The 13639-nt window shown below is 52.6% G+C and overlaps 2 protein-coding genes across 9 annotated transcripts; one reads left to right on the plus strand and one right to left on the minus strand.

The window, feature by feature from the left end:
- The first annotated feature begins 1273 nt into the window (after positions 1–1273).
- Positions 1274–4332, plus strand: NUDT17 (nudix hydrolase 17). 5 transcript variants are annotated; one of them, XM_045544865.1, is made up of 8 exons: positions 1274–1484; positions 1700–1883; positions 2108–2133; positions 2283–2375; positions 2642–2740; positions 2957–3093; positions 3488–3640; positions 3756–4332. In XM_045544865.1, the coding sequence occupies exons 1-8, from the start codon at positions 1293–1295 to the stop codon at positions 3892–3894; spliced, it is 1023 nt and encodes a 340-aa protein (XP_045400821.1). In that variant the 5' UTR covers positions 1274–1292; the 3' UTR covers positions 3895–4332. The 5 variants fall into 5 exon arrangements, with proteins under 5 accessions (XP_045400821.1, XP_045400822.1, XP_045400825.1 ...); XM_045544866.1 differs by having other exon boundaries at positions 1739–1883; XM_045544869.1 differs by having other exon boundaries at positions 3488–3646; positions 3756–3846.
- On the minus strand, positions 3899–13639 carry PIAS3 (protein inhibitor of activated STAT 3). 4 transcript variants are annotated; one of them, XM_045544862.1, is made up of 14 exons: positions 13493–13639; positions 10447–10864; positions 10204–10288; positions 9910–9960; positions 9587–9677; positions 8901–9035; positions 8600–8705; positions 7962–8035; positions 7662–7822; positions 6408–6541; positions 6158–6326; positions 5842–5975; positions 5619–5656; positions 3899–5085 (listed from the first exon to the last, which is right to left on the minus strand). In XM_045544862.1, the coding sequence occupies exons 2-14, from the start codon at positions 10859–10861 to the stop codon at positions 4819–4821; spliced, it is 1860 nt and encodes a 619-aa protein (XP_045400818.1). In that variant the 5' UTR covers positions 10862–10864; positions 13493–13639; the 3' UTR covers positions 3899–4818. The 4 variants fall into 4 exon arrangements, with proteins under 4 accessions (XP_045400818.1, XP_045400819.1, XP_045400817.1 ...); XM_045544863.1 differs by lacking the exon at positions 13493–13639 and adding an exon at positions 12787–13033 and having other exon boundaries at positions 7662–7765; XM_045544861.1 differs by lacking the exon at positions 13493–13639 and adding an exon at positions 12787–13033.

Consider the following 13639-nt stretch of genomic DNA (forward strand, 5'->3'; position numbering starts at 1 on the left):
TAGCTGGGCATGGTGGCACATGCCTGTAGTCCCAGCTACTCAGGAGGCTGAGGCAGTAGGATCACTTGACCCCAGGAGTTTGAGGTTGCTGTGAGCTAGGCTGACGCCACGGCACTCTAGCCCTGGCAACAGAGTACGACTGTCTCAAAAAAAAAAAAAAATAGATCAGTAGGGTGACTATAGTTAACAATTAATCTATTGTACATTTTAAAATAACTAAAAGAATAATCTGAATGTTCCTAGCATAAAGAAAAGATACTTGAGCCCAGGAGTTCCAGGTTACAGTGAGCTATGATTGTGCCACTGCACTCCAGCCTAGGAGAGAGAGCAAGACCCTGTCTATAAAAGGAAAATAAAGAAAAGAAAAGAAAAAATGATAAAATATTTAGAGTGGTGCATATCCCAATCAATTACCCTGATTTGATTATATGAATATATAAAATTATCACGTGCCCTGAAAATCTGTACATCTATTATGTATCAATTTAAAATAGCAAGTATGTTTTAAAAAGAAAAAAAAAATATTTTACAGGGGAGAAGAATCCCAGAGGGGAGCAGCCTGTTTCTTGGGGAAACTACAAATAGGGTATGACTAGAAAGTAGGCTATGGGCCAGAATTGGTGCTAAAGAGACAGGGCAAAGACTGGTGGGTCCTGGCTGCACTGTCCTAAGGAGTTCGTCTTATCCTGAGAGCAGTGGGAAGCAGTATAATCAGATTTGTACTTTAGAAAGATCACTCTGGCCGTAGAGAATCAATTGGTTAGGGCAGAACTATTTGGAGACGTGCATATATTTCAGGCAGAATGTAAAGAAGGCTTGAACTAGGGCACTGGAGGCTGGAGAGATGGAGAGACATAGATTTGAGAAAGTTTAAGGAGGTAGAATCTGCAGCATTTGTTTGTCATTTGAATGAAATGAAAGAAGGGAAGGTGGTGTCAAAAAATGTTTCTTGGGTGTCCAGCTTGGAGACAGATGTAATGAACTAATTGGGGGATAATACCTTCTGTAATAGGTGTGCAAAGTGCTGTGGAGGGGTGCTTACAGTTCAGCCTAGGGCCGGTAGGAGGTGACATGTAAGCCCAGAATCATTCGGTCTGGGAATCATTGTCCTAAACAGAGAAGAATGAAAGAAAAGGGGACCTGAAGAACTAGAGGTATTCTTTGTCGTTAACATTACATCCGTGGATCATCCACAAGAGTTCTGCCTGTATTTCCTGGAGACGTTCTGAAACTCGGCTTCCACCCGCCACCAGAGGGCACCAAGCGGGCCGCAGCGACCTCAGGGCCGCGTTATGGCCGCGACGCGTGTGCTACTGCTCCTGTCCGGGCGTCCGGAGTCGGTGAGCTTCGTACAGAGCGTGTGTGGCCTCCTGGGCGCCGGGTCAGGGCCGGGGCCGTGGCCCATGTACTGCAGCCTGAAGCGAGGACAGCTCGTCCTCTCGGACAGGCCATTCCCAAGCGCCTCGGCTAGGCTTCCGCTCCAGGTCAGGAAAAGGGGGCCCAGCGCGGGGGCAGGGGAAGTGAAGGGCGGGAAAGGGACTGGGATCGGGTGGAAACTGGCGGCGAGAAACCAGGGGGCCCGGCCAATCGCCCCGACGCGGCCGCCTCCCCACGCACGGTGTCGCCCAATATTTGAAGGTCCCGCCCACCCACTCCTGCCCCCTTCAGAAGCCTTACCCAGGTGACTCCCTCCCGCCAGCGACCAGCTTTCTGCCCTTTTGCGGCCTTCAACCAGCAGCCCAAGGCCCCCGGGGCCCCGCTGCCCGCAGATCGAGGCGTGGATCTGGGCGTGGCCATCATCCTGCAGTCCAGTGACCGGACTGTTTTGTTAACCCGGAGGACTCGCACCCTCAGCATTTACCCCAACCTCTGGGTACCCCCAGGTGAGTACTCTGGGGACAAGGCCCCAGGTCCAGGAAGGAAACTTGCCCTTTCTTCCCGCAAAGCTAGTCCCAGTCTCAGGATAGACAAGTGGGCCCGGTAATGTGGCATGTTCGCAATCACAAGGGGCTGCAGCTACATCTGTGTCCACTGGAGTGTAAACAGCGAGTGAGGGTCCCAGGTCAAGACCACCACCATTCACCTTTTGATCCCACTGTTGTTTCAGGTGGGCATGTGGAACTCCATGAGGAGGTAACCAGTCAGCTGACCCAACCTGCACCTCACCCTGAGCCAAGGGACTCATGTCTGGGACCACCGTGGGTGTGGGCTGAGGAAGGGGCAAACAAAAGGACTTGGGAGTCAGGCATTGGCCACTCTGACCCGCCTTCTCTGACTCCCAGCTGCTGGATGGAGGGCTTCGAGAGCTTTGGGAGGAGACTGGACTACAGCTACCCCAGGGCCAGTTCTCTTGGGTCCCTCTGGGGTTATGGGAGGTGAGACAGGGACCTGGGAGAAGGCCCTTCCTATTTAACCAAGAGACCTCAACTACCCTCCAAAGTCTGTAGATCAGCCCCTACCTTCCTTGGCCCTGGGGAAAACAGGGGCGTATAGGTGGTTTGGAGTCCCCAGATCCACAACCCTCCCCCATGTCCCTGCTGCACCATCTCTACCATCCATGTCCTCAGCTTTTGGCCAGCTATGTTGACAAAGTCTCAAAAAGAGACAGGAAATTCTCACTTTTGCTGTTTTCTTCTCTTAGTCTGCCTACCCTCCTAGACTGAGCTGGGGTTTCCCCAAATACCATCACATTGTTCTCTACCTACTTGTGATCTCCCAGGAGTCACAGCAGCAGCTGCAGGTGGGGCTAGCAGTGAAGGGAGGAAATGGGGCCCAGGGGAGCCCAAGCAACATGGTTCTGATTGTGATTAAGGAAGGGGGCAGGTGTCAGAGGTAACCAAGAACACCCAGTAGCCTTTTCCCCTACCCGACTCCATTCCACCTGCGGATAGGCTGTGATCAAGAACAGGCCTCCCAGGGAAATGCCATGACTGAGGATCAACATGTCTGACCCCAGGCCAGGATCCAACCAAACCCAAGTGAGGTGAGCGCCTTTATGTGGCTGGGACCAGATGTAGCAGCTGCAGTGGCTGCCACGGAGGATGGGACAGAGATACCCAGACTTCCCCCAGAGGACCTACCACCCTCTGTCCTGTAAGTAAAAGCTTCTCCCTGAGCCTCCAGCACACCAAGATATACACATTGAGAAGTTCAGTTTCTGTCTCCTCAGGATGAAATTTTGTGTTGTGGGGAAAATTTAGGGAGTTGGTCAGCTGATAAATAAGTGCACATGAGATCCAAGACACCAACCATCAAACTCCAAGGGTTCCTGCTCTAACTGGCTAGCACTGAAGATCTAGGTTTGAGTCTCAGCTCTCCCATAGGGAAAAGTCATTTAACCTTCCATGAAGCTGTTTCCTTTCTGTAAAATGAGGTTAACACCCATCCACCCACATCCTGTGGTAGTTGGGAAGATTAGATGACCTAACATATGGAAGTCCTTAGTGAACTACAAGGCACAGCCCAGACCAGAGTTGTCATTATGCAGTGCAGTGGAACTAGAGGAGGATGGAAGAGCCCGACCTTCGGTCCTGCCCATGTCCACACTGCTGCGGACGACCCCACCCATAGCAGAGGACAAAGAGAGGGTCAGCACTGGAACCAAGTTTGCCCTCGGGCTCTGGCTGCAACATCTAGGCAGGTAAAGGTGAGGAATGACTTGAGAGCTCCACAGCATTGGGCTGGAATGGTCTAGTGTTTTTATGGGCATGGGGGAGAGGAAGGAAAAAATAACAACTGCTCTTGGAAATCCTCAGTGTAACACCCCTATCATGTGAAAGTGGAGCTTACATGGACCCAGACCAGCAAAGGAAGAACAGAACATGGACCCTCTTTCCCCAAACCAGGGGTCTGGGAAATGAAGTACATAATCCCTTCCCTAGTCCACCTCCATGACACAGAACATTCACAATCTTTATTATGGGTGAGAACTTTGCTACAACTTTGGGAATAAAAAGTAAAATTACAACATAGATCCTAGGCTATGGAGAAGCCTGAAAAAGGAGATTGGGAAGGAGGGCACAAGGGTTTGCCCATCTCCCCAGAAAGGTGCAGAATGAGCCAGGCCTAACCACAGGGCCATGGGCCTCTAGAAGCTTAGATCCTGGCCTGTTGGCATAAGAAACATCGTGAACTTAAATATATAAATAGAGACCCAGGCAATAGGCCGGGCCCTGCTCCCAAACCCCTGGGGATCATGGCTAAGGCCTTATCTCCTCCTCATCATACTGGAAGCAGGAGGCAAAGGAAGTCATCTTTGGAGTATTTTGGTTTTTCTTGTTTATGTACAAAAAATCCACAACCCAAAATAAAGTTCTCTGTCCATCTCTGAAACAGCCTGTCTCAGTTTCTCCATCTGTCTGTGTGGCCAAAGGGAACGGAATGGACATGAAGAGAAAATGGATGTAGGGAAGAAACAGAGCCATGGATTTGGGGATGGGAAGAGAGGGTATCTGAGGAACAAGAGAAGGGCCCCTTCCCCAAAAGGCTCTAGACAAAGTCAAGGCTGAGGATTCAGCCCTTCCTCCAATTCACATCCCATCCCATTTGCCTCCCACTGCCTAAGTTAACATGTCCAAAGGAATGTGCCACCATCTAAAGAACATTTCCAAAAATAGACCCCAATGTCCTTAAAAAGAGGTTAAATATTAACCCTTTGGGTGCTGGCCTTGTCAGGCAGAGATGAGGGCCAAAAGTAGGTTGTCCATGAAGGTCTGGCCTTTGGCCAAAGCCCCCAAGGGATCGGAGTAGCCAGGGGTCGGGACTCCACAGCATACTTTCTCAGTGTTGGCGGCAGTGAAGTTTCCATAATCCAAGAACTCAGTCCAGGGAGATGATGTCTGACCGACAGCCAGTCAAAGAGGGACCTGAGGGCAGGGGTCCTCCATGCCCCTCCCTCAAGGCCCCCCCAGGGGCCACAATGCTGCTGACACGGCCAGGAGGGGGTGCTGGAGTGGAGCTGCGGTGGGAGGTCCCCAACGTGGGGGCCAGTGGGCCCAGAAAGTGGGAAGGGGTCCCCCGGTACTGGAAGAAGTGGCCAAGGGCATCCTGTTCATCTAGCGAGGTGATGACGGAGGGACCATAGTGCTGGGAGGAATCAAGGGCGTAGTTTAAGATCTTATCCTTTACCCACGTCCCAATCGCTCATCTCAGAAATATCAACCCCTATGGATCCCAGGGTAGTCTCTGAGAGGCAGGAGAGCCTTTCTCTCTTTCCCCTACTTTCCCACACCCCACCCCTTTTCTCTGCCTTGAGAGAGCCCCTCCAGCTTGCTAAGTTCTTAGCCTTGTGAGTGTCTGAAATGTGCGGAATGTCCAGTTGGGACAGGCATGATGCTCTAAGTGCACAAGGGCATATGTTGGGGGTGAGTAGGCAGGGGCAGAACTATACAAAAAAATCTGGAGACAAAACAGTAACAGGGGACCTAGGAAGACACAGGCGGGAATCCGAGGAAGTATCAGTGGGGCTGAGGAGGGAAACAAGCTGCTCACACGCCCCCAACCCCTCACAGAAAAGCAGATCTAGGTCCCCGGGAAAATCAGAGAGGAGTGGTCCTATCAGTGCCTAGAAAGGAAGCTTCAGAGACCTGAGATCTTCAGGAGGAGAAGGAACTACTTACCTGGCTCTCAGTCTGAAGGAAAGAAAATAAATCTAAACCTGGCAGGAAAAGAAAAATCAAAATCAACCTCCTATCTGACCCTTTACTGCTAAAAGACAAAGAAGTTCCTTGGACTGTGGCCCCTTGCAGGAAAACCAGGTGGCTTTGAAAAGGAGCAGGGGTTCTGATGTGGTTCTGGGGAGGGTGTGGCAGCACACAGCCCACGTTATGATCAGTGTCATACCTTGGATGTCTGCCCCCAGAGGGAAGGCAGGCGGGTACTCAGGTAGTGGTAGACCGGACAAGAAATCCCCGCCCAACGTGCCCATAGCAGGGCTCCGCAGCACCGAGGATGACTGGTGACCAGACGTCAAGACTCTGAGTAGAGAGGAGATGGAGCAGCTAGTGAACTACCGATGCCCTCACCCAGCTCAGCTTCCCAGGTTCCTTCTCTGTCCCCTCCACCTTTCCCTTGCCCCAGGGTTTGCCCAATGATCACAAATCATTCCTGACTTCTTCTCCTGTCCCTTTTGCTATAGATTTAGCCTATTCTCTCATACCCTTTGCTTCCAGGTAGGGCTGGGATGGCAGCTGACGTGACAGAACAGTGTTTCTTGGTCGGAGGCAGATCTTCCTCATCTGATGAGCTTTCTATTGTCAAGTCAATAACTTCAACCTTCTTCTTATTCTCTGATGGATTTCCCTCTTGGGCTGGGCTGTACTGGAGGCCTGCGGGTGGTTAAGAAGACTGTGTCTCAGAGAAGAGGTCATCCAAGATTGAGCTCAGCTGGGGAACAGGGGGTCACTCACCATCCAGCCCATACCCTGGCGGGGGGCAAACCTCAGATGCCTCCTTCTTGGGTTTCATTGGGCACCAGGATCCATCTTCCATGAACTGGATCTCATCACAATCCGAACAGGAATTAAGAATCTCCATGAATAAACTGGGGGAGGGGAGAAATGGGAATTCACGGAGCTGGGAGATGGCTGGAACAGTAACCAGAGAGTTCTGACTCACCTTCCTGCACCTCAGCGTCCTCATCTGTAAAACAGGGACATTATCCACCCTACTGGACCTCTCTGAGTTGGAATCGAACAACATAAGGTATGTAAAAGAACTCTGCAAACTTTAAGGGCTAGGTTTTAAATTAATACAATCTGAGCACCTGTTACATGTAGGACAAGGAACAAGACAGAAGAAACAGAGATACAGAACTCCATAAACCATCTCAAAAAAGTAACTGGGAACAAGAACCATAATATAGGCTCTGGAAAGGGGATAAGACTAGCTAGATCAGAACACCCAGGCCCTCAAAAGAACTTCATTGCTATTTTCAGTGGGAGGTCAGGTAGTTGTTATAGGCAACATATTATAACAGTTCAATACGTTGGCTCTGCCACTTACTAAATATAAACTTGAACAAGACTCAATCTCTCTAGGCCTCAGTTTCTTTATCTGTAATGATAGTACCTATCTCATAGGGCTGTTTTTTTTCTTCATCTTTTTTCTGTGTGAGACTACCACTTGCCAATGATAGGGTTATAAGGATTCAATGACACAATGCATGCAAAGTCTCAGGACGATGTCTTGTATATACTAAATTCTTTTGCTTTGTCGCCCGGGCTAGAGTGAGTGCCGTGGCATCAGCCTAGCTCACAGCAACCTCAAACTCCTGGGCTTAAGCGATCCTACTGCCTCAGCCTCCCGAGTAGCTGAGACTACAGGCATGCACCACCGTGCCCAGCTAATTTTTTCTATATAGATTTTTAGCTGTCCAAATCATTTCTTTCTATTTTTGGTAGAGATGGGGGTCTCACTCTTGCTCAGGCTGGTCTCGAACTCCTGACCTCGAGCGATCCACCCGCCTCGGCCTCTCAGAGTGCTAGGATTACAGGCGTGAGCCACCGCACCCGGCCTATATACTAAATTCTTAATGATGTCATAAATATATATATGAATTGGTAAAGGGGACACATAGGGTTCATGCAGGGGGAAATAAGCCATTTAAATGAAAAGGGGGTCCTAGTGGATGTCCTAGGTAAGGGAAAGCAAAATGGTCCTACCCATCAATGATAAGAGATTCATAGGGAGCCTTCTTGTCACACACAGGACATGTCCACGTTGGCTTCTTCTCATTCATCTGTAGATAAAGGGCAGCATCGAAGCTCTGCAGGTGGGCGCAGGTGAGGGCACGACAAGGGACAGTCAGGCGCATCTTCCCTAGCTGAGGACAGGCAAGTTCTCTAGTCAGAGTCTCCACTCTGGTGTGATCCCAAAAAACCTCATTCTAGTATCCCTAGGAACCCCTGAGTCCAGAGATTTAATCCAACCCTCTCCCCCTTCCCTTTTTCCCCTGTACCCACCGGGCACATGAGTGACACTCGGAGACTCGTAGTGGCCACCTCACTGTCAGGGTCAGCAGTCAATTTTTCCTTGACTGAAACAAGAGTGAGGCAGAGCCATGGGGTCAGCAAGGCTGGAGGAAGCCCAGGAGTTGGTAAGGCCAGAAGCAGATGGCTCTGGCTGACAGGCATGAGGGTAGAGTCTTCGGGGGCTAATGGGATGTTACATGGAGGTGGTCTGGGATCTGGATTATGAAGCCTGGGTGTCGGGGAGAGATTTCCCCATCCCTGAAGATGCTTAAACATAGCTGGGTGACACTTTGGCTATATTAGAGATGATCTAGAAACATCATGTGAGGGTTAGATTAGATGATCCTAAAGACTCTTTCTAATCCAGAGAACCCACATACTAGCAGGGCTGCAGTTAGGGTCTGTGAGGTGCAAAGCAGATATATGATTGGGAATGCAAGAGTGTCGCTCACTGCCTGGGAGTGGTCTGACTTCAACCGTGCGGACTGGTAAGGGATATAGGGGACGGTTGGGGCTCATGTGAGAGGGGAAGCAAGTTGTCACAAGAAGGGTATAGGTTTGATTATGAAGGCTTGAGGGCCAGGAAGACTTGGATCCAGACAGGGCCAGGGAGGAAGGATGTTACTCACTCAGTGCCCGGGAGTGGTCTGGGTTCCGGATACCCTTTGCTCTGAGTTTTTGTAGAAGGGTCCCTGCAGTCAACTGCCTCACCAGGTACACAGACAAGGAGTAATTCTACTTGGAGGTGGGGGGAGACAATTAGCTCTGCTTCTCATACCACCACCACCCACTTTTGTCCCATGAGGACCAGAGACAGTGGGTAAAGGCAGAGAGACCCATAAAGAAGACAATTCCCCAACCCAGGACTCTAGATGATTCCCCTTCACTCTCCGCAGGCTTTTCCAGGCACCATGCTTTAGCTGTGCTCACCCGTCCGAACTCAGATGACCAATTGACCACGATGGTGTTGGGAACAGTGGCTGAGAGTCGAGCCAGGGGTGTGATGTTGATGGGGCGGCTGGGCCTCTTGGGCTCAGCCCCATTCTTGGTGGGGGGGAGGTAACCCTGGGGAAGGGAGGGACCGGTCAGTGGAGAGCTCTGGGAAGGGGCTCTGCTCTAACAACAAAAGATATCTTGTCTCAAGTTACTCACTCCCTGGAGGGAAGGCCAGCTCACTTACTGACCAGGGGGATGGGGACCCATTCGGTGACTCACAAAACTGGGGCACTGTCTAGGGCTGTGTGTGGGGTTCACTCCTGGGGAGAAAGGAGAGCTTATTTATTGACCAAGGAAATAAGAACCCACTCACTGAGTCCCTGAGGAGGAGGCAGAGTGATGCCTCACTTCTTCTAACTCTCAGCTCTGGGGCCATGACTTCTAAGAAGTCTTTCCTGAACCTTTGGGTTGAACTAATGTCCCTCTTCTGGGTTCTCACAGAAACTTTGTTCAGCCCTATCTTAATATAGGGCTGATTATATTGACTCAATTAGTAAACTGAACACCTACTTTGTGCCAGGCACTGTGCTAGGCATGTCTCTTTCATAATAGGTTTGTAGTTAATATTTATGAATTGAAATGGGAAGGAGTTACTGCCAGAAGAAGGGAAGAGCATTTACCGGCAGGGGGCACAGTTTCCCATTGACCTTGACAAAGAGGTTGGGGGGGAAATAATCCTCCTGGGGACAGCTGGTCTCACAGAGACAGAACCTGGAGAGATGAAAGGATGAAAGGACGGAAGTTGCTTGAGTTGAATCTGGCAGAGAGGCAGGGAACCCCAGAAAATCAGTCATGGATGTCTATAGCTTTCAGCATCCAACAAGAGTCCTAGGGCTGGGGTGGGCAGTGGCAGAGCAGGGATATCTCCTAAAAATACCTGTCAGGCCCCTATTTCACTCCCACCTGCAGTGGGAACCCAGCAGGGGATGGAGGATCAACTCACCTTAACTGCACCTGTATGGTATAATCACATTTGGCTCCTGGCAGAACCTCTCTGTAATGGAGGGAGAAGGAGAGATGTCAGCATGTGGCCCCCACAAGGCAGAGGTGAATGGACAGAGATGGAAAGTTGGATTTCTAGGGGACAGAGAGAAGACATACCAAAGAACGAGAGACAAGCAGGTATAGGAGGATGGAGAAGAAAGAGAACAGGGCAGAACAGAAGAGAAGAAAGTCAGAGAGCAGAGTCCAGGGGTAACCACCCAGGGAAGAGGCAGGAGGACTGAAACAGATGTACCTGGATGTAAGAATCTGCTGCACTTGCTGGGGTGTGAGGGCAAAGGTAAAGTGCGCTTCCTCAAACCGCTGGCTAGAAGTGGATGCTGAGGACACAAAGGGGCAGTTATTCCCAAGCCCATGCACAGGCAGCCATGGAAGTTGCCCCCATCCTAGATTACTGATCCCACAGCTTTAAGCCTAAGAAAGGCTTGGGGAAGAGGCATGGAGTCCAAGAAGACTAAGGGACTGCAAAGAGCCATACCAAGGGTCGTGGGCCGGATGAGCTCCCCGTAGACTTCATAGAAAGGCAATGGTTTCATGGTGACATCCGGGTGCACAGGCTGGGGCAAGGGGGGGTGCATGTCCACCTCACGCTTGGGGCCCAGCAGAGTGCCAGGGGCCAAAAGGGCCGGGGGAATGGGAGCTAGTGGACCAGGGGAGCCTACGGGAGAGGTGCCGGGCGGCAGAGAGAGTAGGGAGAGATCAGAGGGCCCCAGGGTCTTCCGGGGAAAGCGTCGGCGGTAAAGCTCTTTGATCTTCATCTGGACACTGGGGGCACAGCTGGACTTGAGGAGGTGCAGAGCCTTGGCCAGGAGTTCGTGTTTGCGTCCACTCTTGTTTCGGCCAGCAAAGCCGAGAAGCACCTGGAGCTCAGACACCCGGAAACTCATCACCATGTGCTGTATAGAAGAACAGAGAAGACTGAGAATCCTACCTTGCTCGCAGGCCTGTCCTGCCAAGGACATGGGCTGAGCTACCAGGAGGGCAGTGCCTCTCTCCCTCCAGCACTGATCAGAAAGATGCTTTGCAGCTAGTGAATGACTGCCAGGCAGCTGACCCAGACAAAGGTACGTCTCAGTCCCATTTTAGCACCATGACCCCTCAGAGCTTGAGCAACCCTATCTCCCCATACCTGGAAGTTGACCAGAGTTGGGGCAGGGAATGGCAGACAGCAAGCCATCCACAGACACATCTGAGTCCACGACAGCCTCCTACATCCATCCCTGCCTCTAGCCTGGACTCTCCTTTAAGCTGCTTATCTCCTCTTCTGCTCTTTCTCAGACTCTCAGACCCATCCCAGCCTCTTGGAAAGAGGACAGAAGACAGGGAGAAGAAGGAAGAAAAGAGAAGATTCAGGCCAGATAGCCCCACAGGGAAGAAGGGGGCCAAGTGGCTGAGGATTGTGCCCCAAAGCCCATCCCTCCCAACCACCTCAATCTACCTCAGCTATTTTCCACAAGCCTCTGAAGCTTTTGTGGTCTGGGTTCAATGCTCATAATTCCCCCAAATCCTTTCTTGGCATCATTTACATAACCACCCTCCCTGAGTCCTATTTTTCTGAGAGGGAAACAGGACCAAAACTGGGGGGTGGGGGTAACAGTGAATCACTAAGTCCAGGTATCCTGCCTGTTTACACCATCTGCCAGGAACTATTATCCAGCTTGTCTCCTACACAAGGAAAATAAGTGATCCACCCACATATACACCCCTGCAAGGTTGGGGAGGAGAGGGCAAAGTTCTAAACAGAGGCCTGGAAGAATGAGGAGAAGGCCCCCGAAACCAAGACACAGGATCTCAAGCTCCTCTAAAAGTAGCTGGGCCCAGTGACTGGTCCTCCAGCCTTCCCAGGACTGGGCCTCCATTTCAAAGGGCAGAACAAGTCCAGGAGGCAGGGGAATGAACCCAGTGGTTTAAGGTTCTGTGAGATGTCCTCGGATGTGCTTACCCTCAGCACTCTGTGTGGCAGTGGGAGGAGAACTCTCTGCTTAAAGGACTCCCTTCTGTGAATCTCTAGGAGACCTTGTCATGGGCGGGCCTTGCTAGCATGCCACAATTCCTTCCCTCATAGGGGGCTTTGTCTCGGACCCCCTTTGAGGAATGTGATGAAAAACTTGCTCCTCTACCGTTCTCCTCATCCTTATCTCTTCCGTCTTGTCTTCATTTCTCCATTAGCTTTGCCTGTAACTTCCCTCCTTTCTATCCCATAGTTTCACACTCCTGCCTCCTCCTAAAGACTGTAATTCACTAAGGCAGGACCTTCCTCTCTGCCTCCAGGATGCTGCGGCCCCACCCCTCGAGGTATCCGCCCGCACAGCCCCGCCCCCTATATCTCAGCCGCCTACTGGTACTTCCCAAGGCTCGGGTCCCAAGCGCAGCCCCAAACCCTCTATCCTCTCAGCAGCCTCCCCTACATCTGCCCCCAAGTCCCATCCCTACATCTGCCCCCAACTGTCGCATCTCTTGGTCTTCGATCGACCCGCCCCCTATGCCTCTACAGCAGCTTTGACGCCCCCGGCCCTACCCCTACAACTGCCCCTACTACTAAATCCGACTTCTACCCCTGGTCCCCGCCCCTTGCGCCCCGGCCCCCGGCAGCGGCAATTCCCCTCGGCCCCACCCCTACATCTGCCCCGCAGCCCCGCCCCCGGGGCCCCTCCGCAGCCCCTTCCTCGCCCACAGGCGCTTCGTTCCCATCCTCGGCAGCCAGTCCCTGCCACGTCGTCTGCGCCCACCGATCCCTCGGCACCCAGTCTAGGTCGCTTCCCGGACTCGGCGTACCGCCTGGCTCAGTCCAGATGGGCATGGGGGAGGGGGCCGATACCTTTAATTCGCCCAGCTCCGCCATCTTGAGACATCGCAGGCGCCCGAGCCGGAGCCCGAGCTCAGGCCCAGGGACCGGCGCACAACTCTCCACCCCGGCGCCGGCCGCAAATGCCGCCTGCTCCGCCCCGTCCGGCCCCCTATACCTCCCCTTCTCGGCCCCGCCCGCCTGGCTCCGGACAAGCCCCAGCCTGAGCCCCTCCCTCCACAGCCGGACCCGGCTGCTACACGTCTTCGGCCGGTTGGCAGGACGGGGGAGTGTACGGCCCCAGAGATCGCGGGGTCCCCGAGGCTAACGGGGAGGAGGCGGGCCCGAAGTGCCTAGGGAAGGGGGGCTTTGCCACGCCAGAGTTGGGAGGGGATGAGCTTTTAGGGATCCCAAGACACTTGAAAGATGGAGGGAAAGTATCGGGAACTGCTAGATCTCGGAGAAATGGGGGAGGGGGCAGCGAAGTTGGAGCGAATACCCTCATCTCCATCTCTACAAGTTTAGCCAACTAAAACCAGAGTTCTACCAACTCGGGAAATGGGTGAGCTCTGATCCATTTTAAGGAAGCCATGGAGTCGTGAACAGCTCAGTTCCAGGGGGCTATTCTCGATCCTTCACCCCCCTCCCCCCCTCCCCCGCAACTACAATGTAGCTCGCGGTCCGGCCGCCGGACTCAAACTCGCCAGCACAAAAGTTCGGTGCGGGGAGCGGGACTTACCAGGACAGTGGCGGGGAGTGGGGAGAGGGCTCGGGAGGCGCAGAGGGCGGGCGGGGGAGGCGGGGGAGGGGGCCGGCGCGGCTCCGGCAGTCTGCACGCCTGGGGCTCGGTCGGGCAGCCGGACGCTGCAGCCGCAGCTCCGCCCGG

The sequence above is a fragment of the Lemur catta genome, chromosome 3 (genome assembly GCF_020740605.2).
Source record: "Lemur catta isolate mLemCat1 chromosome 3, mLemCat1.pri, whole genome shotgun sequence".
NCBI classification, from domain to species: Eukaryota; Metazoa; Chordata; class Mammalia; order Primates; family Lemuridae; genus Lemur; species Lemur catta.

What these genes read in the sequence shown, in the direction of transcription:
- NUDT17 (XM_045544865.1), top strand. Translation starts at nt 1,293, where the DNA reads ATGGCCGCGACGCGTGTGCTACTGCTCCTGTCCGGGCGTCCGGAGTCG. An exon ending in ATGTGGAACTCCATGAGGAG is followed by an intron (nt 2,134 to 2,282) that starts GTAACCAGTCAG and finishes TCTGACTCCCAG; the next exon opens with CTGCTGGATGGAGGGCTTCG. An exon ending in TCCCTCTGGGGTTATGGGAG is followed by an intron (nt 2,376 to 2,641) that starts GTGAGACAGGGA and finishes TTCTTCTCTTAG; the next exon opens with TCTGCCTACCCTCCTAGACT.
- PIAS3 (XM_045544861.1), bottom strand. Translation starts at nt 12,810, where the DNA reads ATGGCGGAGCTGGGCGAATTAAAG. An exon ending in CGGAGCTGGGCGAATTAAAG is followed by an intron (nt 10,865 to 12,786) that starts GTATCGGCCCCC and finishes TCTTCTATACAG; the next exon opens with CACATGGTGATGAGTTTCCG. An exon ending in TCTGGGGGCAGACATCCAAG is followed by an intron (nt 5,657 to 5,841) that starts GTATGACACTGA and finishes TTTTCCTGCCAG; the next exon opens with GTTTAGATTTATTTTCTTTC.